Here is a 26,056-nt window from a genome sequence, read left to right as displayed (position 1 = left end):
TTAAATAAAAGACCTTATGTAAAGGGAATGAAACATGTACCACTTGAACCAATCATATGTCCCAAAATAGTTTTAAGGCTCAATTATTCCGGATGACCCAAAAGTTTCACAAGTAAGTGAATACCATGTTGGCCGGTCAGGACGACTAAAATGAGTTATATCTCGTCCAACAGTTTAGTCAAGTTGAACAAGGCCGACACACATATCAAACAATTGCAAGACTACTCAACCATGTCACCATCTTGAAAAATCTTTCATAAGCGCTTCATTAACTCATCTCGTCTATTACAGCCTTATCATCCAGATCCAAAACTTTGTCGTAGATATAGCTATCGCCACCGGAGCGTTTAACCTACGTCTACCTACCGTACAAAGATTAGAAATTACCATGATAATTTTCAAATTTTCATTTCTATTTTTTTTCCATTGGGGTGAGTTGTTGAGAAGTAACAAAAGAACTCAAGAAAAAAAGGGTTTAAAAGACAAGGCAATAGCATAGAACAGAACAGAACAGAGTGTCACACATGAATGAGTTTAAGAGAGAGAGAGAGTGATCCATCTTTGCAAGTCAACTAATAAGTCCCACTCACTCTCTCAGCATCTCTGATAGATCCATCCTTCAAACACAGACAACCAAAAAACAACACCACCCAGAAGAGTGTCAAATGACCCTTTTGCCCTTCCTTCCTTCTCTGCTCTTGCTTTGACTCTCAGCCACAATGGACGCTACTGCCGCCACCACCAGCTCCGGCGAAACCGATGATCCGAATCGAACAGGGTCGGGCCAGAATTCGAATTCGACCGCGAGGTACAAGCTTTTCTCGCCGGCGAAGCTTCCGATCTCGAGGTCGCCGTGCATCACCATCCCTCCGGGGCTCAGTCCGTCGTCGTTTCTCGAGTCCCCCGTTCTTCTTTCCAACATGAAGGTGAGCGAGTCTTCTCTTTGCTTCTTCATCTTCTTTGGCTCCAATTGAAGTGTTTGGTTTGGGTGAATTTTGAGGGGAAATTTTCAAAGGGTTTTGGGTTTTCTGAGAGAAAGTGAAATAGAAAATGGGAATAAAATGTGGGTATGAATTTGTTTGTTGAATGCTGCTATTGTTGTTTGCTAGTTCATTTTGGTCAAAGGTGGTGCTAGTTGTGTGTGGAGTATAAAAAATTTGTTATTTTCACTGTGATTTTCTTGCTATTTCTCAGAAACCAAACAGCTCCTATCTGGGCTGGGCTCAAATCTTATCATTTTGGTAGGAATATTTGATGACATCAGGAAATGACTTAAGATGCTGTGTTTGTTTCATAAATTAAAAAATTCAGATTCTTATATGCTTGTTTGTTTGTTTTGTCTCGTGGTGAATTGATTGTTTGTTTATAGCTGGAACTTTCCATGTTTTGATCCTTCACTTGGCACATTTCATGTATGGGATGATTAGGTTCTGATGCTTGATCTTAAAGAGTTTTTGTATTGGCTGCTTTTTGGTTAATGGGGTGTTCTGTTGGGATATGACTTCAGCTGAGGATCAAACGACATTCTCCTATCAATATTTTAATGCCAGTGTTGTTTTTTCACATTATGAATCTTCCTTTTTCGTTGATGCTTTCCCTTTTTGTTTGTTTTTTATTTTATTTAACGGTGTAGCAGAGTTCACAGTACAAAAGAATCAATGCATTACCACAAGTTATGTGTGCTATGAGCCTATGAGAATAATATAAAAGAATGTCAGAAAGATTGTGGGTTTAGATTTTTTTTGAAAAGACTTGATTTATGCTACATTCAATGGGAATGGCTTTTCTAAATTATGATTGATTGCTTATATATCTAACTTCTTCATATTATAATGTACTATGTTATCTCTGTCATAAGGACCCACCTAAACAATGAAATATAATCAGGAGAAAATGAAGAACTTTGCTCATGCTCAATAGTAGGACTAGGGGCCGCTTGCGTCGCTGGCCACTAAATTTGTTCAGTTGCTTGGTTTACCTAGACGATTATATATGTGCTCTCTTTCCATTGTTATTACTGATTTCGTTGGTCGATTGATTGCTGTTTGGGGCCTTCAGGTTTGCAGGAACTTAGAAACCTTCTGTTGTTTTGTTCTTTCCTCTTCTCTTTATTTTGTTTCTTTGAGAAATAAATTTGTTTCCTGTATGTTTTTGTGCATTGGAATTTATAAATTTTCATTTCATTCGGCAATTGTTGCTCATAAAGCATTGCAGTTTAAGTATTATTTTTTCCCATGCTTTACAGGTTGAGCCTTCACCCACTACAGGATCCTTTGCTAAGCTTTTCCAAACAGTACATGGTTCTACAGCTTCTAATGCGTCTGTTACATTTCCTGTAACCACTGTATGCTTCAATACCAGTGCTGTTGATGAAGGAAAATCGAGCTTCTTTGAGTTTAAACCACACAATAGATCAAATATGGTAATCAATTATTAGTTGATGTTCGTAACACTTTTATGAATATAACTTCATATTCTGTAAACTTGAGCTTCAGTTTTGTGTTTATTTCTCCTGTGATTTTCTTGATTTAAACCTGTGCGCGAAGTTGGCACACATCACTTTGTCACCCAAGATAAAATCAATCCGTGAAGTCTTATAAGTTAACCATTTTATTCTGGGGTTGCATTGTTAGATGGAAATATTGGGTTTTCATGTTTCATGTTTTGATTTATATTTTTTTGAGGACTAGTAATTGCTTAGAACTTACCAATGCTATTTGTTCATGTTAAGGCTCCTGCTGACTTCAACAAGCATGTAAATGAACAGTCTACTCATGTAGAAGGTCCAGGAAAAGCTCAGCCATTAACCACCTCTCCATTAGTGGAAAGTGAGTTAGCGGTTCTATCTAATGAGTTAAGCCTATCATCACCTGGTCAGATGGTTAGTTCTGGGGCTAGTGCTCCTGTTGATTTCAATTCGGATGAATTTAACCACAAATGCACTGGGCTTCAAACATCACATGCTGACGTTAGAGGCAGTGGCCTTTTGGTTGCAGCCGAAAAAGTAACGAATGATGGATATAATTGGCGAAAATATGGGCAGAAACTTGTTAAAGGAAGTGAATTTCCGCGCAGCTATTACAAATGTACACACCCTAACTGTGAAGTCAAAAAACTTTTTGAACGCTCTCATGATGGTCAGATCACTGAGATAGTTTACAAGGGAACACATGATCATCCTAAACCTCAACCAAGCAGTCGGTCCTCTGCTGGTTCTATTATGTCTATGCAAGGAGAAAGATCTGATATGACTTCTTCAGCTGGCCGAGATGGTAATATCTGTCAGATTCTTCTCGTTGTTTCCATTTTATTCTTACTTATTGCAAATAAGTAAGCTGGCTTCTTTTTCTTATAATACATGAATTGTAGACAAAGCATCCAATGTGTATGGTCATGTGTCTCATGAAGCTGAGCCCAATAGTACTCCCGAGCTATCACCTGTAGCAACTAATGATGACAGTCAAGAATGTGCTGGATTTGTGTCGAACAGGACAAATGAGGAGGTTGATGATGATGATCCTTTCCCCAAGCGAAGGTATAATAATTTTAGCCAAAGCTCTAGGTTTTCTGCAGCATATGTGCTTACTTACTGACCATGAGTTTTTTTTTTTTTTTTCATTGAGTAGAAAAATGGAACTTGGAAATGTTGACATTATCCCTATTGTTAAGCCTATCCGGGAGCCACGGGTTGTTGTGCAAACTCTGAGTGAAGTGGATATATTGGATGATGGGTACCGCTGGCGTAAATATGGGCAGAAGGTGGTGAGGGGAAATCCGAACCCAAGGTATGTCCTCACATAAAACTAGGAAATAGAAGCTAAAAGTAATAAATTCCAATTGAATATAATTTATTCCTTCCTCAAACAATTTTTTTCATGTATATTGTTGAGCTTTTGCTCTTGTGCTTAGTCTCTTGACAAGAATTGAAGTGGGGAATCAACTTGATATGATCTTTTATTTCCTCAAACTTCCTGATCATATTACCTTACAATCTGTTGCTTTTGTTCTGATTTAGCATTGGGTATGCATATGTATGTATGTATGCCAAAGAAAGGAAGAAATTTTGCTTATACATATTGAATTAGTAAAAGCATGAGATAAGGAATACCTATTATTTTCATTATTACTTTTGTTGAGGTTAGGGATACTGAGATGGACATGTTACATGTTGAATACTAATGTTTCGTGATTTCAAGAATAGCAATGGAAATTGGTTTTGGACGTTTGCTAGATTCTGAAAATGAAAGAATTATCTATAGGAATTTCATTTGGATGTCTTCTGGAAGCTGTTCATTGAGAAGTTTTTTTTTTATTGGTTTTCTGACTGGTCAAATGTGAGTTGTAATTGGTGTTCAGAATGTTCATGAGATTGATCTTATAAAGGAACTAGAATGAAAAAATATATAATGGCTTAGATACAAATTGATTAAAAGAGCATGTCTGCTAAAAATTTGCAAAGGAACATGGTGATAAATTCAAATGGCATTAACTATTACTAGATATGAGATTTTTTTTAGGAATAGATGCCCTTCCTTGAGGTAAGGAGTGAATATTAATATTGCAAGCCAAGTTATAAGGAAATTTGATTTTCATGTATATTGATGGTGCAACCTTTTTTCTTTTGTTTTCCATTTTATTTCTGAGGAAATTAGAACTTCCATGTTCCATCCTGTTAGTTTCAATTATTGACTGGTGTTGCTGACCCCAATGTTACCATTAAGCCTGCTGTTAACATCTTCTGAAGTTATTTGGCACTTATGAGCAAGTAGTTATAAGTTGGGGTATATTCACCTGAGTTTTGTTGTCATAGTTGTCCTAGGATGTGCCTGTACCACGATTCATGCATTTCAGCTCTTTCTATTTCATGGAGACAAATCAGACAATCGTTAATATAAATGCCAATACTGTGGTCTCAAAAACCAAAATGTTACTTCTTATTCTTCCTCTGTAATATGATTCTGTTTTTAGCTTTAGGAAGAGCTTGAAAGCATTGAATTCAAATAAAATATTTGGACTTATGACCTTGATGGGTAGGATTTGTAATATGTTAATTATCCATGGTTGTGATCTTAACTCACTGCGATTAGATATGATAATTAACTTCGAACTTTTTGTGAGTCTTGTTCTTATCATGCTTCTTATGCAGGAGCTATTACAAGTGCACAAATGCTGGTTGCCCTGTTAGAAAACACGTGGAGAGGGCATCTCATGATCCGAAAGCGGTGATAACTACATATGAGGGTAAACACAACCATGATGTTCCTGCTGCAAGGAATAGCAGCCATGACATGGTAGGACATGTAGCTGCTGGTGGAAATACAAGAATCAAGTTAGAACAAAGTGATACTATTAGCCTTGACCTTGGTATGGGCATTACTACCTCAGCGGCTGAAAACCGATCAAATGGGCAAGGGAAAATGGTGCTCTCTGAATTTGGACACAGTCAAAATACTCACCCTAGCACTTCCAATTTCAAGTTTGTTCATACTAGCCCAGCTCCAGGATACTATGGTGTTCTAAATAATAGCTCAAGTTCCTATGGTTCTAGAGAAAATAGGAGTGATGGTCCATCTTTAAACCATTCCTCATATCCTTGCTCACAGAACATGGGAAGATTACTAATGGGTCCAAGAAATTGTTAACTAACTACAAAAAATAAAAATAAATATTTATGAGTAGCGCTCTGGTTTCTTCTTTTTGGCGGGTATAGCTTCAAAGGTGAAAAAAAAAGCTCATTTTCTGTAAGAAAATGCAGATAGTTCTTTCATGTCTATATCACTATTTATGAGCTGCTGTGTAGGAGTGAAGCAGCTCCGGGTTGACTTTATATGTAATTGTTGTTTGTAATTGTATAATTATATCCAAATTCTTCTGTATAAATATGAGGCCAATATCAAAGCAGCTTCTGCAAAAATGTTGTAAAAGTGTTTGAATGAAACTATTTAAGTAGCATTTAGCCTTTTACTGAACTCTGGCATTGATGTCCCCACTGCATTGATGTCCTTTTTGGCTATAGTAAAATTGGATGGATATGCCATGAATTTTTCCTTATCAGATTTTCTCACACTATATTGTCTGCATTGAACTAAAATATGAATGGAAAAAGATTCATAGATGTCCGCCACCGGACAAACATTCAGAGTGTGAAGAAAAGAAGAGACATGTGATTATATGTTGAATGTGATAAGAAGAGATATAGAGAAAATTGGATGTTTGTGGGATGTCAACCGTCTGCAACTATTTGAGTGTCTAAATATCATTTTTCTTCAACTGTTTGAGTGTCTAAATATTATTTCTAAATATGAATTACAAGAATGTCACCGATGATTTTCTCTTCACATGAAAAACTTAGAAGAAGCATGTGGAAATCTATGTACTAGTGTTTAAACAATAGTGTAACTAATGATATGCTGTGATGAAATCATCAATAGTATTACCATCTCAGTTTCCATTTAACCTGTGAAGTTTTGTTTCTAATTTCTGGGGGGAGTAATCTTGAGTTTGGCACAGATCATGCAAAGTGCATGTTTGATATCATGATTTGCAGAGAATCCGATATACATTTAACTAGAAGTGAAATGTAGATTTTAGAGCATTTCATAGTGGAATTAGACATGCTACATTAGGGTGTGATTAATTTATTGGAGAGCACTTAAAGATTCGTTTATAGAAAGAGGAGCACAATTAAAAGATGATGGAATCAATTGAATAATTATGGTAGAATTGGCAATTACATGAATTGGGTAAAAGTTGTACTAGTTAATGAAGAACCAACTTACAAACCATGTGGTGTCCACTTTTTGTGTATTAAAACGGGAAAGATAATTGTACATCGAAGCATGTTTTGGAACATGAGTCGTCCTTGCATGTAGCATAATCAATTTTGAGTGAAGTGGGGAGAGGTTAGTCCTATAGCATGTCTAGATTAATATATTTTTCTAACAATATAAATATAGAAAAAATAAATTAAAATATTTTATGAAACTTAAGTAAATAAATAACAAAATAAGTAGAAATAATTCCACAAGTGATGGAAACATGTAATTTATATCAATGTGTCATAGCTAAAGCAATGAACTAAACTCATTGGAATTTAATCACTTCTCTACTAAACACAACTCAATGATGACTGATGAGGTGCTCTCATATTATCAAACTCTATCCATTTATGCCTGTGGAACTCAGTTCGTCACTGATCTAAGACAATCTTCAGGATTTGACTGACGATTTCCACAAACTTTACTGAATACAAAGCAATTTCTCTTAGCTTTTGCAACTGTCCACCGTGATTTTAACCTCAGTGATTTTCCACCTTGTATCCAAACATGCACCTTACCGGTCAATATGTTACAAAATTTCTCTTTACAAAACTATACTCAATGCGTTGTCATCCTCAGTACAGTCTGCTAGGGAAGGCAGAAAGATAAATGGCACAAAATTCACTATTCGCTAAGGTTGCAAACTCGAAGATAGGGATTATCAAACATAACATATCTGGACCAGTATGATTTATACTTTGAGACAGCAAGATTCAACCACGGCTTGTAGTTTCCATTGTAGTGAATGACGGCAGCGTTCTCTATCTCTGTTAGATTCAGAGCTGGGTCGTAGCCAAGTCCCAAAACATGCCACCCTCGATCTAATGGATAGGTCAGCTTATAAAAGGTTATCAGTCCTGGGGGTAAGGTTCCAAGCTTCCATAGGGTTCTATCCTCATTCTGCAAAAATGAAAGAACGATTAATTCTACATATGAACATAACAAACTACTACCTACATGCACAAAACAGTAACACATGACTTTCTGGTGATCCAAATTGAGGCACCATGCATAACTAAGAATCTCCCAGCAACCAATTTCATAAAATGATATTCAGATAAAAAGAAATATCCATTCATAACAGGATGCATTTGGTCAACTATAAAAGGTGCGAAGTTTACCATATCTTGCCACCTATGATAGATTCCGGTGATGTTTCGCTTCTTCCACTCCTTCAAGTCAAACATATTCATACCATATGCCCAGCCACAAGCCTCCGGACTGAAATTTTTGGAGATCTTTGGGTTACTAAAGTTTAGGTATTTATCAAACCTATGGAAGCTCTCCTTGCATGTCTCCACTGCACCATTCACCATCCCTTTCAAATCAATTGACCAAAGAGGGGTCAAATCTTTCTGCACTACAATGTCATCATCCAAGAAGAGAATTCTGTTTAATTTTGGATAAACTTCAGGGAGGTAAAACCTTAGGTGATTCAGCATTGACAAATATTTGGGATTTCTATACTTTAGGTTGTCAGAACCAGCAGAGAGGGAGGAAGGATGATTAGCTTTAAAGTAATATTCCTTTACTCTTGCTGATTCAAGTTGACGTAAAACAGAACAGTATGAGGAATTGAGCCACTTAAAATCATCAATATTCTGAACTTCAATGGTTGCTTTAGACGGAGGGTTGATGAGAAACCACATTCTCATTGCTGCAAAATTCAATTTATCTGTCACTATATGGAATACATGCTTCTCAGGTTCCTTTGCGTTCTGCACGGTAGAATTAACTACCACAGATGTAGCCAGTACATTATCAGAAAAGATAGCATAGTGGTAAAGAGTTGGATCTTCAATCTTTTCTTTTTCAAAATTTCCTTTTTTATGATAGCCCTGCAGGTAATAATCCACTTCAAGCTGCAGAGGAAGGCAATGCAATGGTCTAGGCACTGTTTTCGCTGCTAGCTGAATCAAGAATGCACTCCTCTTCTTCTGTATATTCACTCTATCTTCAGTTGACTGAAGCATCGCCCTTAACTTCCTCGCCACCAACATGCAATCATAAAGTTGGTCCTTTGCTATAGAAAGAACATGACCCATAGCTTTTGCTCGATCAATTGCTCTAGAAAAAGCAATAGATAGAAACTTTACATGTAAATTGCAACAACCTAATAAGCCTGAGAAACAAGACTAAGGCAATAAAAAATACCCATGGTGAAGCTCTGCATCAGATCTAGCTTCTCCTATAGCTTGTTGACTATCTCTGGAGTGTTTGACAAGAGCTTCGTAAATATCAGTTTTGTTCTTAGACTTTGCAATGTTGGCATAAGTGTTGGCCATTATTATTTGATCTCGCATGAGTTTCAGAGTTGAATCAGAATTTGGGTTTTCATATTCTCTTCTCCATATACTATACTTTCCCTTGATAGAGGTATCAAATCCTTCAGAGTGCTCAATTGCTGCTGATACAATATGATTGTCAGTTTCTTTGCCTTGCTGCATCAGTTCAGCAGCACGAGTTTTCCTTCTTTCTTGCCGCATCATCTAAGGGATAGGAAACTATTAAAAAAGCCCAAATCAACAGAAAAAGAAAGAGAATGAAACAAACACTCTTTGTCACTTCTGTTAGGCCGAGTTGCAAAAGACAGAATTAGATAATTACCCGGCGCTTGATCTTCACCGGAGTCATCCATGAGATACTGGGAATATTATTCACTCTTCTTTCTTCAGGATAACCTTCATCTGTGGAGAGCTTGAGATTGTCTTCAACTCGTGAATCAGTTTGCAATGATTCCATCATTCCCTGTAAGTGTATCAGATTACGAAGTGATCATAAAGTGGAAATGTCACTTATAAGTTGGAAATTCGCACACATGAAACAAGAAATGCAAATGCCAAGCTTAAATATATCATAGAAGTTGTATGTTTTCTGCTATCGGCCTGAAGTGAAGAAAAGACGAAATGAAATTAAACTAAACTAAAGTACCTGGGAGCTCTTTTGATGTTCACTGTTTGAATTATTAGGATTTTCCCAAATCCAGGAATCAGATAGGTCTCTCATTTTCAACCTAGCTAGTCGAATATGGCCAGACGCATCGCTGTATGTTGCAATTATATCAATGTCCTGCATAAAATCATTGTTACTAATTATTACTATATAAGCAATATTGCTGGCTCTCTCCCCTGTTGATATAAGGATTTGGATTCCTCGCAGTTAAGACAATCCTACATTAACGCAGTTAAAAAATCCGCTCAGTCGGTAGAGATTAGCTATAGATTTGATCTTTACCGCACGGCTCAGATTCTACAACTGCATATACATTTAAGATTTCTTCGACCGCATAGAATCCGAATTCGTGGATAGATATAACAATAATCTCTCATAAAATACCTTTTCATCAGGCGAATAGCGAGCTCTAGTTGTCGAAATGTATTTTTCCTGCTTAAACAGCAAGCAATAGCGACACGGTGAATCACAAAGTATAAAGGGTGGTGGGCACATAATTAATTAAACTACATATTTATCATATCTGAGATGAACATACCGTGATTCGATTACATTGATCGCAATCGTAGAGAGAGCGAGAATGCGATCCTCTGCAGAAACAGAAGAAATCTGGGTTATGGAGAAAGTAAGAACATTGATAGAAATAGCAAAGTGTGATAAGAATGGGGTTTCTTACATGGTTGTTGAAACATCGAAAGAATCTACGCCATAAAACAAAACCTGTCACATTGAAAAACAAGATTTCTTCAGTGAGTTGAATTGCAATGCAGAGATTGAAGGTTTAAACCCTAGAAATCAAAAATTGACATAACTAACCGAAAAGAAGAACATGAGTAGTAGTAGTAGTAGTTGAGAATGAGAAATCTCCATGCGAATTGGGAATGAATCGAATTCACTCGGAACTTAGTTCATTGCATCTTTTTTGATTCATTCATTGATTCTTCTCGTCTTGTTGCCAATAACGTGTTTGGATTGGATGAAATGGGTGAAATCGATTCTAGCTTGTACAATCGATCTGCTTTTGAGTCTGAATCGATTTTGGAGCTCCTGTTTTTGCCCTTCTTCTTTTTTCTCCAAAATAGGTAAGGTAAAGCCAAAATAAAAAGATTTGGGTTGGGTGCATATTTTTTGTGATGGAAACTGGTGTAGTTCACATTGCTTTTGCAACATTTTGATTAGCTAGGCATGTGATACTGCCAACGTGACTAAATTTAAACCAAATAACTTGTGGCCCCGGCCAAAATTTGACAAAAGAATAATAAATGAATACATACAATCTTTCTACCAAACAAACAAGAAAGAAGAAGAATGGAGAAAACCCACCAGATTGTTACCTTTTTTCTATTAATAGATTGTTACCTTTTCATGAAGTTATATGAAGTTAAAAATGTAATTGTATCCCTTGACACAGATACAAACTTAAGTGAGGACAATTCTTTATAATTTCATTGTATTTTGGGTGTAAGATAGTTATCCTCTATCCGAGGTAATTTTGTTTGAGCGGAAAATATTTATATTTTGGTGAGATTAGCTTTCTCAATGGAGTTTTTTTCCATTTACAAAACTTAAACCTAAAATCTTGCTTAAGGGAGTCAAGCATATATTACGTGAACCAACAATCATCTCATTGATTATAATTCCATTTATAGGTATGAAATTGAAAATTCTTTAGATAAGAATAAAATTCAAGAAATGGATGTCATGTATAAGAGTCTAACAATAAATATTTTTCAAAAATCTATCTAATGTGTCTTCATTTGTGCCCCTCTATAAATTTTGCATGATAAACTAGTTCACAAGAAACCATTTCCTTGGTCTACTCAGATATTTCAATCCACACGAGCGCACACTAACACAGAGAAAGAGATGCAAGCCTTTTGGGTGTCCTTGAAGGATAATGTCAAGTGTGGAAACAAGCTCACAGATGTAATCAAGCAGCCAGCAAAAAGCAGCAAAGGAAACAGATACATTTCAGAAAAGGAGAAGAGAATGAATGAAGATGAAGATTGTAGAAATCCTCTATTGGAAACTCCAGTTAGCTTAGTAGTTTCCAAGCCAAGCAACACTCATGCACAGCTTTATGGTAAGTTGTTTGTTGCTCCTATTTGCATTAACACAACATAGCATGTTTGAATTAGCTTCTTTTTCGCCAAAATCAATTCTGAAACCAAGAAGCTACTCACGGAATTGCTTCTCCTTAGAATTGATTCTTCCTTCAGAATCAATTGTAGAAAGGTTTCCAAACATGCACTTAAAACTGATCCTTCAAAACTCACAGAATACTGTACCCCAACATGTCAAGATACACAACCGTTATGATTTATCTGAAGTTCATCCAATGTAACATCCTAGAAAGAAGAAACTAGTTAGAGCCATCATGTATACTTTTATCCCTTCTTTCACTACCTAAGTCCAGAGTGCTTACTAATGTATTATAGAAACTAGGCTATGTTTGGATATCAGTAGGCTCCGTACAAACTGATGTGAGCACTCACTTCGAGTCTAAAAAGTGAATGAAACTTTTCTTATGAATTGATATGAAAGTCTGTTCAAGTTGCACTTAATTAACCGGTATCCAAACACACACTAACCTAACTAGTTCCTCGCGGTTATAAATTTTTTTGGCAGAGCTCGGTATTGGAGAGCCATCAAGAAAAATTGTTGAGATGATATTTCAGAAAGCTTGGATGAACACCTCCAAACCACTGAGGAAGGTTAGAACAGTACTCAGAGTGAGGTACTCAGCAGGAGTGATTGAAAGGTTTGAGAAGTACAGAGAAAAGGTGAAGAAGAACGCGTGTGAGCAATATCCATGGCATCCAAGGAGCACAGTGGATGGAAATGAATTGTTGCGGTTCTATGTCACTACAATGAGATGTTTCCAAGGGAAACCTGCAAAGAAAGTTTATGATCTTTGTAAAGATCCATTTTGTTGTCTTTGCCAAATAGTTCAATTCAAGTTCAACACAGAACATGCCGGGAATCAATTGAATACAAGTGACAAAGAGTTGAGTAGCAGAACAAGTGCTCTTGCAAGAGTGAGAAGTGTGAAAAGAGTTGCTATAGTTTGCAGGATAATTGCTGGAACTGCAGGGAATGAAGTTGAGGGTGAATGTGTAGGGTCAGACTCAACTAGGCTAGGAGAAATGCAATTTAGCTTGGAAAATTTTGTAGTAAAAAATCCCAGTTCTATTCTTCCTTGTTTTGTTATCATGTTCAGCTGAGTTTTTTGCAGGTGTAATTTGTCATGATTATTTTTATATTTGGTAACTGTAAAGCAAGTTGCATAGCAAAATTCAGAATAGATAGTCCTTCTTGTACTGACATTATGAAATAAAACTTAATATGCTCTGTTACAAATTAGAGAATAATTTGAGTATGACATGATGAATTTTGGGGAACGAGATATAATTATGATACATAAACTAACTAAAAGCCTGCAATGACAACTAAGCCTGAGTGAAGGAGGAATGTGTGTTAGGCCTGCGGCAGCGTAAAACTGGTTGTATCTTTAATATGGATCAAGTGATTCATACAGCTGATCACACTTAGTGGGATAAAACCTGTGTTGTTGTTGCTGTTTTGTTGTTGTCATTGGATTGTCATCTCCAAGCACAAGAGGAAACAAGAACACGATTCCTCCACCCTAGACATAGAGCACCATCTCTCTCTTCTAGAGTGTAATGTCCTTGGTAGCTTTCCTGAAGATTCTTTATTGAACAATTAATAAAGGAGCTCAATGGATATGGTGTGAATCCAGCCATTTCGAAACGCGATCTCCACTTCTTCAGAAGCTCATGGCGTTCCACTCTTTCTGCTCCTTCACATGCCACTAAGTTGACAACTTCTCGTGCCAAGCAATGTTGCTCCACATTGATCCTTTCTCTGTGCTCCCTTGGAAGAGCGGCATCAATTGACTCAAAAACTGCCAAGTAGTAGTTCATTGTCTCGACGAAACGCGGCAAGAATGGGAGGTTATTGGTGTTTGATTCTTGCTCAACCAGTGTCACTACCTTAGGAGACAAGCACTTTGCCAATCTCAACAACCGGTTGCGGTGATTCTGCATAGGGATGGAACCAGAAAAAAGGGGTTAGGAGGGAGAAAATCTAACACATATTAAGCAATATCAACATTCATAATTGAAGTGAATAATATAAAAAATTTAGGGGGGGTGGGGGTGGGGAATACATTACTCTATTAAAAAATCTCCTGGGGGATGATTGCCTAAATTTAGTTGTACCTTGATTCTTCCTCTTCATTTCACAAAGGAATCTCCACTATCTGCAGGTGGATTTTTTTTTTGAAATAATTTTTTTTTTATTTCTAATATGATTTTAGAGTAGTAAAATTTATAAAAAATCTCTTTGTCTCTACTTACACATGTATTTCAAGCTTATCAAAACAAAAAAAACATATGTATTTCAAATTGAACAAGTATATAAATTTTAGTATTAGCTAAAGTAGGTTAGAACTTAGAATGAAGTTGGTTAGAGTTGATTAGTATCTTTTAAATAAGTGGTTGATGATTTGATTCTCAAATTTTCTGAATTGAAAAAAAATTTATTGGTAGTTTGATGCCGCTTTGGGCAATAATGAGATGAGAGAGTAATCTCATGATTATTAGTTGTAAGAAAACCTTGATAACTTGATTAATAAAAAACAGAAAGAAGTTAACTAACTTAGAAAATAGATGTTAATTGACTTAGAAATCTATATGGCCAGTTTGTACCAAAAAAAATTATACCTCTATATTTTCAACTTTAAATATTTCTAAATTTAAATTTCATTATGACATGAAAGATCAATGTGTTCAAGGTGTGCCAATTAGATGACTGTGTTACATAATTAATGTGTAGTAATTAATTAAACTCGTCTTACTAATTATTTAAACTCATCTTCCTGAAGAGGTGTAACATTTTTTGTTGATTGATGTCTTATATAAATTGCACCCTCTAGGTATTGATTCCTGAATCTTCCTCACCTTAACTTATACGTCGCATAACTCTTATCACTTGAGCTATTATTTAAGGACAAATTTACACACTTTTTTTTAACTAAAATTGACACACTTTAATTTTAGTACTTATTAATATTTTTCATTTTTGTAAAGAAATAAAAGACCTATGGCAATAAAAAATAATAAAAAACTATAAGAATATATAACCATATTTTATCGAATAGTGAACAAAAAACATTTTATGTAGAAAAATTTTTCTCCCTGATTCTGATGGAAGTGATGATCTCTGCCTGTCGCAATTTCCTACACACACCACCATTCTCCCTCTTATCTTCTTCTTCTTCAAGGCTTCAACTCTCTGCTTCTTCTTCTTCTTCTTCTTCTGCCATGGAGACCAATGGCCGCAGCAAATTCCTGGACTTCCCCTTCGTTTCAGCTCCCCACAAGAACCTCATGGTTGATCTCGTTTCATCATTCGAGAATCGCTTCCACTCTCAGCTTCTTCCTTGCTCACTTCCCCCTGATGTTCAGCATTATCAGAGCCAGACTGGTGCTGCCCAGGTTTCATTGCATATCAGACCTGGTCACACTGACTCCCCAGTAAGTTCCCATCTTCTTTATTCTCTCAAAATCACTTTTTGAGTGATTTGTATGATGGCTTTCTAAGTTTTAGTTTTGGATTGTTAGAAATTGGACAAAGTTGTTTTCTTTTGCCTTCTGTGCTTCTTGAATTTTGCAAGTTGGGACCCAACTGTTAGGCAACAACTGATTAAGTGCATGCATGTTTGATTAAGTGCATGTTTTGAAATCTCTCTACAATTGATTCTGAAGTCAAAATCAATTATCAAAATAAGCTTCTAAGTGGAGAGTTGATTCTAAGAAGCTCTATCATGTTCCTTCGGCTCGAATAGGATTGTCTCCTGTGGAGATACCTATACTACACACAAAAAAAGCCTGGCTTCTATTTTTCATCATAAAGGATTTGTTTGCTTGTTGGATAGTGAACTTATTTATGTGGAAGGAGAACAATTTCATTGTTTTATTCTGAATTTGGTCCTGTTTTGCATTTGTCTCAGATAGATTTTGTGTTGGGAAGCTGGGTGCATGCTGCGCTGCCAACAGGAGGATCCTTAGACATAACAAGTCTTTCAGCCTATCTCAACAGTTCAAATGATGCACCAAATTTTGTGTTTGAACTAATCCGAAGTAGTCCAACTATGGTGATTCTCATTCTTGATTTGCCTCCTCGGAAAGATCCTGTTCTTTGGCCAGATTACCTCAAAACTTTCTATGAAGACACAAAACTTGACACACACAGGCAGGCTCTGGAGAGAGTGCCAGAGGTTCAGCCTTACTTCTCCTCCTCCCTTTTTATACGCACCGTTGCATCCCCTACAGCTATCATGGTTCGTATTCAGACTGAAAATGGCGACGAAGAGCGAATGGAGGAGATCATCAAGAACCATCTGGACCCCATTTCAAAGCAAGTGTTGGGGATCTGGTTGGATCATTGTGCTTGTGCCATGCGAGAAGTAGGAGAGGAAGACAGAGCTTATCTGAAAAAAAGGGATGGTCTCATTAGAAACAAGACTATAGAGGTTGATCTTGGTTCAAGCTTTCCAAGGTTGTTTGGTCCAGAAGCAGCAAACAGAATACTGGAAGCCATCAAGGAGTACTTTGCTGTCTGAGATGCACATTTATTTGGAACTCTTAGAATTAGATACTTTATGGTTACTTGTACTTAGGTGTGTTTGGTTATCCGTTTGCACTAATACAAATGGACATTCACATGTACTCCAAGATAAAAAGTGAACATATTGTTCTTATGAGTATTCAACTGGTATGTTCATAAGTTCATTTGACAAGCTTCATGTTGCATTCTTGGTATGTGTGCTTGAGTATGACTCTGCTTATATAAATAACTAGGCTCTGTCCTGGGGAGGTACACAATTTTTCATAAACTCCTATTAATTTCTGACATTGAATAGAAGAAAATGATAACTCCACATATATAAATATTCACAGCCATGAGAAAGCCAAGGATGCAATATTCTACTCCTATAATAGGCACATCAACGGTTTTGCTGCACTACTAGAAGAGGAAGAAGCAGAAGGACTAAAGAGTAGGAAAATTACTAGCAAGTGCTACTAGTGTATTGAACTCCTTCCATATAGTGTTTTCAAAATCTGTTTCAATATAATGTGAGTACTTGAAAGTAAGTCACATCATTTTCAACCTGCAAATTGGTGTGTGCAGAAAATCCAAATGTAGTGTCTGTATTCTTGAACAAAATGTATCAACTGCACACTACCCGGTCATGGGAATTTCTTGGACTCGAAAGAAATGGAACAGTTCCTAAGGACTCTACTTGGGAGAGGGCAAGATATGGTGAAGGCACAATCATTGGTAACCTTGATTCAGGTAAGTTTCATAGTCTTATAGTCAAAACTAAAAATATGTTCATTAAGGATACAAATCTTATGTCTCGTTTTGCGTCACATTTTCCTATCTCACTAATGAAATTTTACCATGTCAATTAAAAAATAACACCCAGTGTACATGGGTGAGGCGATTACAAATTACATTTGTACGTTAGACATGACAATTTCATTAGTGAGACAGAAATAAAACAATATTTGGCGACAAAAGATTTTCATCCTTCAACTCAGTTCCTATGATTTTCATACACAATTTGTGACAAATTCCTCTTCTTGAATAGGTGTATGGCCAGAATCCAAGAGTTTTAGCGACCAAGGAATGGGGCCAATTCCATCCAAGTGGAAGAGGATCTGTCAAATGGTCAACTTTGATAGCCCAGATAACAAATTATTGCTTTTTTTCTTTCTTATGAACAATATAACACCTAAGTGCAATTTTCGAAACCCTTCTACAATTGATTCTAAATCCATAATTAAATATGGGGAAGAAGCTTCTCTGAGTATTTTTTGAGTTTAAGCATTGATTCTGATCCAAACATGTTATTATTGTTCCACATGCAGGAAGCTAGTTGGAGTAAGATTTTTCTCCCAATGTTCTGATGCATTATTTTCTTCTGCACGTGACACTGATGGCCATGGTTCACATACTCTGTCAACTGCTGGGGGTAACTTTGTTGACGGAGTAAATGTCTTTGGTAATGGTAATGGTAATGGCACTGCCAAAGGAGGATCTCCAAAGGCACATGTTGCAGCCTATAAGGTGTGTTGGCCGATAATGAGCACAGGTAGCTGCTACTTTGCAGATATCTTAGCCGGTTTCGAGGCCGCCATAAGCGACGGTGTAGATGTGATTTCAGTTTCTCTTGGTGGGAGGCAGCCCGAAGAGCTGTTTTCTGACCCAATATCTATAGGTTCCTTCCATGCAGTTTCAAATGGTAGAGTTGTTGCTAGCTCTGCTGGGAATAGGGGACCTTATCCTGGGACTATTTCTAATGTGGCACCCTGGTTGTTCACTGTTGCTGCTAGCACAACAGATAGTGACTTCACCAGTTATGTTAAGCTTGGTGACAAGAAGAAGCTTAAGGTATTTCCTTTTTTCTATTTCAAGTCAATGCATTACACTCAAGAACAAACTACCCCAAAAAGTTAATTTTTGGATGAGCTTGAATTTGGTTCATTTTGCTTTGTCAGGGTCCTAGACTTTCTTCTATGGGCTTGCCATCAAAGAAGTTCTATCCTTTGATTAGTGCTGAGAACGCCAATAAAGCAAATGCACTGCCTCAAGAAGCGTGAGTTTAAATGCTCTAAGAGCAGTTGCTATGATTTTTTTTTTATGTTAGAAAGATTGTTTCATGACGTAAATCATGAACTCTTGCAGCAAACTCTGCCGTGAGGGAACTCTTGATGCTGAAAAGTTGAAGGGAAAAATCGTGGTCTGTCTTGAAGATAAGTTTTCTGTAGTTCTACAAGGCTCAGAAGCTGCTTCTGCAGGCGCTGTTGGAATGGTTTTGGCCAATGATGGTCAAAACTTATATGATTTCATGGCATACCCTCATGTTTTACCAGCTTCACATATCAACTACACGGATGGTGAATACATTTATTCCTACATCAAACATAAAATGTAATTTTCTTTCATGTAATCAATCTTTTGTTTTCTTATATCAAGCTCTTAAAATGGACTCACTTATAGCAATCAATGGTTCTATATATACATGTATATTGCAGGAACCCTGTGTCTTACATGACTAAACCAAAGACAAAATTTCCAACAATTCCAGCTCCAGTGGTTGCTTCATTCTCATCTAGAGGACCTAACACCATCCAACCATCAATTCTAAAGGTTTACCTTTAAGTTTCACTTTCAACTTTACTATGCTCACATTTAATTCCAATAGCTCTGTTTGGATACTAGTTAAGTGCAATGTAAAATAAACGTTCATCTTAATACATAAGAAAAGCTCGGTTCACTTTTTATCTTGAAGTGCATGCTAACATTTGTTTGCACCGGTGCCAACAGATATGCAAACATAAGCACCTCATTTGTTCCTTTCATATCATGTGTAGATAATTGATTTTGTTACAATTGGTTTTGTTTTTTCAGCCTGACATAACTGCACCTGGGGTGAACATAATTGCTGCTTACTCAGAAGCCACAAGTGTATCTGGATTACTATCAGATGATAGAAGGGTTCCTTTAAATTCATTGACTGGAACTTCCATGGCATGCCCCCATGTATCTGGCATTGTAGGCCTTCTCAAAACACTTCATCCAGAATGGAGTCCAGCAGCTATCAAGTCAGCAATTATGACCACCGGTACAATCAAAGAATCTCCCAACATGTTTCAAAATTTGTTTTCTTGACAATTTGCTACATCCTTTTTGCTAAGCTAATGAGATTCTGTGATAAATTACTGAGATACTGGCGAAGATATTGATGCGATATTATTAGATTCAGCATATCCAATACATATAAGATGCCCTTAGGTAGATAGCTTAATTCAGTGCTATTCATAAGATTATTTGAGAAGCTAATTGAAATAAACTGAAAATTTGTTATAGGTAGGCATAAGTGCTTATTCATGATTTAATCTGAACAACTTATGAAAACAAGTTCAAAACAACTTATAGGTAATGCTAAAATATCTCTTCCAAACGGGGCCATAATATCCGATAAGATCACAGTTGCAACAATATCTCAGTAATATGTCACAAATTCTCATCAATATCTTCACCAGTATGTTAGTAATTTGTCACAAAATCTGAACAATTAATATCTCATTATAAGCTTTCTTTTTGTTTCTCAAAACTATCACAGCAAGCACAATGGATAACAGCAAAAGACCAATCAAGGATCGTTTCCATGAAGAAGCAACTCCATTTGCATATTGTTACGCATATAAATAGGGATTGGCCTTGTAGTTGAGATATGTTGAATATTGTTAATGATAATGATACTTCTTTTTCCTTGTTTCCCTCTCTATTCTCTCTGTTCTTCCCTCTCTCCCTAATTCCACACAGCACCTACCTACCATACTCTCTTTTGAAACCAAAACTTGACTTGCAAATGATCGAAATCATAGCCCAAATCTTTTATATGCTTTTCATCAGGATATGGACACTGCTTGAAGTACTTCCTTAATGCAGTTCTGCGAAACAAAAGTTTAATTATTTTTTTGCAATATATGAGTCCAAACATGATTTTACTCTTAAGCAGTGCATACGTTGTAGGGAAAAAGGGTTGATTATATTAAATACTATTTGGTTTCTGTTGGGGATAGTTTAGTGGCTTTGCAGTTTGCAATGGTATTACTCTATGCTCACTCTACAGCTTTGGTACTTTGTATTGTTTTAGGTTACTTTTTATTCAAGTTACCTTGGACGGCTGGGGTTAGATCCATTCTAGGTCTAAGGATTTGCTTTTAATTAGGATTTTAACACCATGTAAAGGAGTTTAATGGTGGTAACAGGAAGGTTCTATTCTTTAAGTAAAGTAATTCAAATAAAGTACAATGATTTTTGCTTATGATATAGTTTATTGAATTTGTTGATCTGTAATAGTTTGTCCTGAATGTGTTAAACTTTTGCATGGCACCTTTTTGACATTTTATCACTATACTTATCAATGATCTTATAACTCTTTTTACAAGGTCTCTCAGGAATCCGGATGTGGAAGTTTCTGATTTTCACGAGTTTATAAAGGTTAGTTTTGAGAGGTCCTTTATGAGCTGTCTAATCTTACTTGTATGATGGGTAGAATCCTCATAAGAAGAAAAGGTCATTCATATATAATTTATGTTTTGATTATTTCTGGATAATTCATAAGGAAGTCTTTAAAGAGGATCGGAATAGCAATGTATCATCTATTAAACATGGGAGAAGAACACTAATCAAGATCATTCTAGTAGGTTTATGCTTTTTCTGAACCTAGTTGAACTTTATCGTGTTTGTTTTTAGTTTATTTTTCTTAGAAGACCAGTTTGATCATTAAATGAATTACACTTAATTGCTTAAAACCCAGAGAATGTTGAATTGATTTTAACTTTGTAATGTCTACAAAATGATCTTTTCAAGTACATGTTAATCCCGTCATTAATCATTATGGTTCTAAAGCAATGAATCTACTAAAATAAGAGATCTACATAAACAGCCTTGACATTATGATTATGAAGTGCATAACTGCTTTAAAAAGTTGTTGCAAACGCTACCGGAGAAGATATATGGAGATGAGTGCTTTGTTTAGGCATGAGAGATTCAAATGTAAGGTTGAGATAAGGTCTCTGCTTTGTGAAGTTAACCAATTAATTTTAGCTAGTTAGATAAGACTATTGATTGGTAGGCGTTGAATTCTATCTACATGCTAAATTTGGTCCTTGTTGGAAAATAATGTTGTGTGATGGTGAGAGTTCCTCTGAAAGCAAAGAAGATTCAGGCCAATGAAATGTCCGAATTGGATATCTTAATTTAACTTTAACTTGTTTGTAAAAATTTAAAAACCATCCAGTTTCCTCCCACCCATGTAGATTGAATCATTACAAGCAATATGACTCCTTTAAAAATAATATCTTAAAATGTTTTTGGATACTAAAACTCACACACATGTTTCAAAGGAGAGAAATTGTATCCAAGGAATGGGATAATAGTATTCTTATTTGGCTAAAAAGCACTTTTGGCCCCTGATGTTTCAAGTTTGTGTAAATTCTGCCCCTACTCTATTTTTGTCGATGTTTCTACCCCTCATGTTTTCAAACAGTGCACCGTCTACCCCTCATGTTTTCAAACAGTGCACCGTCTACCCCACTGTTTGAAAACATGAGGGGTAGAAACATCGACAAAAATAGATAGGGGCAGAATTTGCACAAACTTGAAACATCAGGGGGCAAAAATGCTTTTTAGCCTTCTTATTTTTAATTTGGTATTTTCCCTGTCACGTCCGAGATATTGATAATGTGGTTTTATGTATTAAATATGTTATTTATTTGATAACTTTCATTATAACCTAAATGTTTACTATGGTATTGTATAAGTAAAAAACTTTGAGAGCATGATTAATATATTAGATATGCCTATGAGTTGTTGTTCTTTGTGGAAAAGAGAGTCTGACATATTTAGGATTGATGAAGAACTTGTGGGTACTTTCTTTTCCCTTCTTTAAACCTCATGTATGTTTTTACTTTTGATGATATGTTCCATGAGTCTATCCCTGATTTACTGCCATCTTCAATGTTGTTTTTTTATATTTTTTTTTTATATTAGCATGTTATTGAGAGTCCTAGCAAGCGTTATGTAGGGAAAACTATCTGACAATTGAACTTTCCTTTACTACATCTCTTATGAGGAGTCAAGACATACATTATGAATGATAGTAATTTTATGTCAGAGTTTTTCAAAGTATATGTTACATGGATTTTTTTTAGTGATGCATGCATCATTTTTCTACTTTATGGTTTATTGATCATTCATCTAAAGTCATCATTGTAAGTGACTTCCGGTCTATATTTTGAGGATAATTTAAGTACATGCAGTGTAAATAATGCAAATATTATGTAATTCATAGTTTCTATAACTAATGAGTAATAAGTAAATGAGTACTTATTACTCGTTAGCTATAGACATTATTAGTTACATAATATTTGGATTCTTTACACAACATTTACCTGAATTATCCATGGCTTTGCATCTGGAAATATAAACCAGAAGTCACTTACTGTGATGTTTTTAGAAGAATGATCAATAAACCCTGAGGTAGAAAAATGATGCATGTATCACTAAAAAAAAGTTTCATGTAACATATCATTTGAGAAACTCAAACATAAAATTCTTATAATTTAGGCTTAAATAAGTTTTTCGTCCCTAACCTTTACATAATACCTGATTTTCGTCCCTCGCCGGAGCAAAGGTGGGGTTTAGTCCCTAACCTTTGCCAAAACGTTTGGTTTTCGTCCCTCCGGAGCTCTGGGTCAACGTCGGAGCTCCGGTGGCCCATGTGGCATCGCCACGTGGGATTAATGAGGCCAGGTGTTATTTTTTTTAAATTAAAAAAATCTAATTAATTTTTAAAAAGAAAATAATAATAAAAAACCAAAAATACTCATTAGCTCTTCATCTTCCTCAAACATCTTCATCATAACATCCAGAAAATAAAATAAACACACTATATCATCTAACACACAAAAGAACCCCAACCATTATCCCTCACCTCTGTTCTAATCTTTCTCACGCTCACCCAAAAAATTGCCAATTTGGCCAACGAGAAACCAAAGTAAGAATTTTTAGAACGGGCACACAATCCCAAAATTGAAACCTCCAACAAAAACGGGGAATTGTGAAGAGAGGATAAGAGATTGGGTTTTACCTTTGGATGAGGTTTTCTTCTTGAAGATGTTCAAGTTCATGGTGGTGTTGATCTGGAAGAAGAAGAAAAACCCTAATTGAGGAATGAAGCATGCATAGAGAGTCACAGTAGCCCAAATTGGAGAACGAAACCCCAAAAATTGTAGAGTCCTGGAGAACGAAACTGAAGGTTGAAGAACGAAGCTGAAAATGCCCAAACAAGCAGCGCTGATGGATCCTTCTTCTCCTTCAGGCAGGGATTGGTTTTCGATATGGATTTTCTGGGTTTTGTGGATCTGAGTTGATGTTGTTAGATCTGAGTGTAGTGAGATACAAAGAAGGTTTGTGCGAGAGAGACGCAGGGACTTACCACCAGTTGCAGTCACCGCCCCGGTTCCAGTGGCCTTTGGTGCTCAATTCAATTTGCTCTCTTTATTCTCACCCTGTTATCTCTCTCTTTCTCACTCACTCCTTTGCTGCAATTAACTTGTCCCCTTTGTGCTTAGGTTTAGGTTTCTGAAATCTGCTTCTAATTTTGCAAATTAAAACTTCCCAAATCTCAGTGCATTTGGGGGGCTGCCAGGCTTGGGGTAATTATATTCTGGGTTTGGACTTTGGAGATGAAGATATGTGAAGTGAATGAATATTCAATGTTTGTTGAAGGAATTTTTGTCTGGGTTTTTGAAGATTCAAATGAAGATGATGAAGAAGATGCTTGAAGAATATAATTTTTTCCTTTTTTAAAAATTTTAAAAAAATTAAAAGAATTAACACGTGGCTTCATTAATCCCACGTGGCCATGCCACATGGGCCACCGGAGCTCCGGCGTTGACCCAAAGCTCCGGAGGGACGAAAACCAAACGTTTTGACAAAGGTTAGGGACTAAACCCCACCTTTGCTCCGGCAAGGGACGAAAACCAGGTATTATGTAAAGGTTAGGGACGAAAAACTTATTTAAGCCTATAATTTATGATGTATGTCTTGACTCACAAGAAGGGGACGTAGTAAAGGGAAGTCCAGCTGTGAGATATTTTTTCCTGCTTAATGCTTGCTAGCACTCTTAATAACATGCTACCATAAAATAAAATATCACAAAAAGAACATTGAAGAAGACAGTAAATAAGGATGAGAACCCATGGAACATATCATAAAAAATAGACATGAGTTTTAAAGAATGCAAAAGAAAGTACTCATAAGTTCTTCATCAATACCAAATATGTCATAGACTCTTTTCCACATAGGATTTATCAGCAACTCATAGGCTTACCTAATCTGTTAATCATGCTTTCAAAGTTATTTACTTATACAATACCATAGTAAATCATTAATATTTAAGTCATAATGGAAGCCATCAAATAAATATCATATGTAATACATGAAACCACATTATCATACCTGGCGCGTGACAGGGGAAAATATGACAGCAAGCTTTTATTCTTTGGAGGAGGAAGAGAAGCGTGTTTTTTTGACATTGCTTGTTGCTTTAAATCGTATCCATTGTTGGAGGTTGAGGATATACTCCATGCTCATCATGGTGCGTGCATGAAACATCACATTGAAGTTTTGGTTGAAAATATCTTATAAAGATGAATGATTATGGTAGCAAGATAACATTACATGACTTGGTGGAAGATATGGGTAAAGAAATTGTTTGGTAATAATTACCGACAGAGCTCGGGAAGCACAGTAGACTATGATTCCTGAAAGACATAGTTCACGTTTTAGAAAAAGTATGGGGATTGTGTTAGAAGTTTCACATTAGCTAGAAATATAATATAGATAGCCTTTAAAAATGGTAGGGGAACCCTCAACTCTTGAGTTAGTTTTTAGGTTGAGTTATGTCCCCCAAATTCTTTCTAACATTTGCAATTTACTTTTCTTGTTGTCCTCCATCAGAAGTTGATTTGAGAGTTTGATAAAACCCATTTCTTTTATCACATATTTTGCTCTCTTTTTCTAAGTATTCATTTGTTTTATATTTAATTTTTGAATCATAACTTCTAACGAGCTCTCCCCATATTTAGATTATTGTAATTTACAACTCTCGTGGTCGGGGAAGGAATGAAGCAATTCAAATTCCGGTGAGTGATACGAATCAAGTATTTTCTGATTGCCATAAAGTAGTATTAATATATGGCAATGCTAAGAGCATGTGAATCGTAAAGACATTTGTTATGATTCATTTAATTCATTCAATGGTCTGAAATCATAAACACTACTAGACTAAGGCTCACGTGTTGCGCGGGAGTATAAAATTGTTTAAATACAATGTAAATTTATTATGGCAATGATCATTGTTAAGAGATGCTTTGTTTTCTTCCCAAAGGCACATACCGGTGCAACTGTGATATGTGCTCTACTAATCACTCTTTTTCATGTTAGAGTCAAGGGGTAAGTTTACAATGGAATCTAACCATCCTCCTCAAATTATGATAACTAGACCAAGACCGCGCGAACAGTCGAGGTAATTACTGAAAAGTCATCCATGATCGAATCCAAGTAAAATGCATTTCCTTCCAAGTTATTTCAAGGAAAGAAATCAACCACAAGAACAA

The 26,056-nt window shown here is 36.1% G+C and overlaps 6 protein-coding genes and 1 long non-coding RNA gene across 9 annotated transcripts; 4 read left to right on the top strand and 3 right to left on the bottom strand.

Moving 5' to 3' along the window:
• Positions 1 to 523: 523 nt before the first annotated feature.
• On the top strand, positions 524 to 5,969 carry LOC130733030 (probable WRKY transcription factor 20). 2 transcript variants are annotated; one of them, XM_057585073.1, is made up of 6 exons: positions 524 to 926; positions 2,246 to 2,422; positions 2,732 to 3,272; positions 3,370 to 3,535; positions 3,627 to 3,785; positions 5,147 to 5,969. In XM_057585073.1, the coding sequence occupies exons 1-6, from the start codon at positions 720 to 722 to the stop codon at positions 5,640 to 5,642; spliced, it is 1,746 nt and encodes a 581-aa protein (XP_057441056.1). In that variant the 5' UTR covers positions 524 to 719; the 3' UTR covers positions 5,643 to 5,969. The 2 variants fall into 2 exon arrangements, with proteins under 2 accessions (XP_057441056.1, XP_057441057.1); XM_057585074.1 differs by lacking the exon at positions 524 to 926 and adding an exon at positions 1,860 to 2,058.
• A 1,025-nt stretch (positions 5,970 to 6,994) lies between these two features.
• Positions 6,995 to 10,929, bottom strand: LOC130733029 (probable galacturonosyltransferase 3). The gene is made up of 9 exons (XM_057585072.1): positions 10,587 to 10,929; positions 10,447 to 10,490; positions 10,309 to 10,360; positions 10,155 to 10,202; positions 9,750 to 9,887; positions 9,426 to 9,566; positions 8,973 to 9,307; positions 7,940 to 8,885; positions 6,995 to 7,718 (listed from the first exon to the last, which is right to left on the bottom strand). Exons 1-9 carry the CDS (start codon positions 10,638 to 10,640, stop codon positions 7,443 to 7,445), a joined length of 2,034 nt encoding a protein of 677 aa, XP_057441055.1. The 5' UTR covers positions 10,641 to 10,929; the 3' UTR covers positions 6,995 to 7,442.
• Positions 10,930 to 11,636: 707 nt separating this feature from the next.
• On the top strand, positions 11,637 to 12,994 carry LOC130732790 (uncharacterized). Its single transcript, XM_057584778.1, has 2 exons — positions 11,637 to 11,853; positions 12,399 to 12,994. Exons 1-2 carry the CDS (start codon positions 11,637 to 11,639, stop codon positions 12,992 to 12,994), a joined length of 813 nt encoding a protein of 270 aa, XP_057440761.1.
• A 90-nt stretch (positions 12,995 to 13,084) lies between these two features.
• On the bottom strand, positions 13,085 to 13,870 carry LOC130731510 (scarecrow-like protein 21). The gene has a single exon (XM_057583817.1). It carries the CDS (start codon positions 13,835 to 13,837, stop codon positions 13,373 to 13,375), a length of 465 nt encoding a protein of 154 aa, XP_057439800.1. The 5' UTR covers positions 13,838 to 13,870; the 3' UTR covers positions 13,085 to 13,372.
• Positions 13,871 to 14,959: 1,089 nt separating this feature from the next.
• Positions 14,960 to 16,593, top strand: LOC130733027 (red chlorophyll catabolite reductase, chloroplastic-like). The gene is made up of 2 exons (XM_057585071.1): positions 14,960 to 15,328; positions 15,805 to 16,593. Exons 1-2 carry the CDS (start codon positions 14,999 to 15,001, stop codon positions 16,414 to 16,416), a joined length of 942 nt encoding a protein of 313 aa, XP_057441054.1. The 5' UTR covers positions 14,960 to 14,998; the 3' UTR covers positions 16,417 to 16,593.
• On the top strand, positions 16,552 to 25,789 carry LOC130733026 (subtilisin-like protease SBT5.4). Of its 2 annotated transcripts, XM_057585069.1 has the most exons (10): positions 16,552 to 16,670; positions 16,754 to 16,851; positions 16,986 to 17,150; positions 17,449 to 17,528; positions 17,729 to 18,251; positions 18,359 to 18,456; positions 18,546 to 18,791; positions 18,896 to 19,010; positions 19,272 to 19,485; positions 19,987 to 20,120. In XM_057585069.1, the coding sequence occupies exons 3-10, from the start codon at positions 17,073 to 17,075 to the stop codon at positions 20,073 to 20,075; spliced, it is 1,443 nt and encodes a 480-aa protein (XP_057441052.1). In that variant the 5' UTR covers positions 16,552 to 16,670; positions 16,754 to 16,851; positions 16,986 to 17,072; the 3' UTR covers positions 20,076 to 20,120. The 2 variants fall into 2 exon arrangements, with proteins under 2 accessions (XP_057441052.1, XP_057441053.1); XM_057585070.1 differs by lacking the exons at positions 16,552 to 16,670; positions 16,754 to 16,851; positions 19,987 to 20,120 and adding exons at positions 20,828 to 20,870; positions 25,526 to 25,789 and having other exon boundaries at positions 16,862 to 17,150.
• Positions 19,088 to 24,228, bottom strand: LOC130733028 (uncharacterized). Its single transcript, XR_009017280.1, has 2 exons — positions 23,524 to 24,228; positions 19,088 to 20,317 (listed from the first exon to the last, which is right to left on the bottom strand). It is a non-coding gene; the product is annotated as an uncharacterized LOC130733028 (long non-coding RNA).
• Positions 25,790 to 26,056: the final 267 nt, after the last annotated feature.

Source organism: Lotus japonicus, chromosome 1, assembly GCF_012489685.1.
Source record: "Lotus japonicus ecotype B-129 chromosome 1, LjGifu_v1.2".
Taxonomy (NCBI): Eukaryota; Viridiplantae; Streptophyta; class Magnoliopsida; order Fabales; family Fabaceae; genus Lotus; species Lotus japonicus.
Note: the sequence above shows the minus strand (reverse complement) of the source record. Positions and strands in the feature narration are given on the sequence as shown.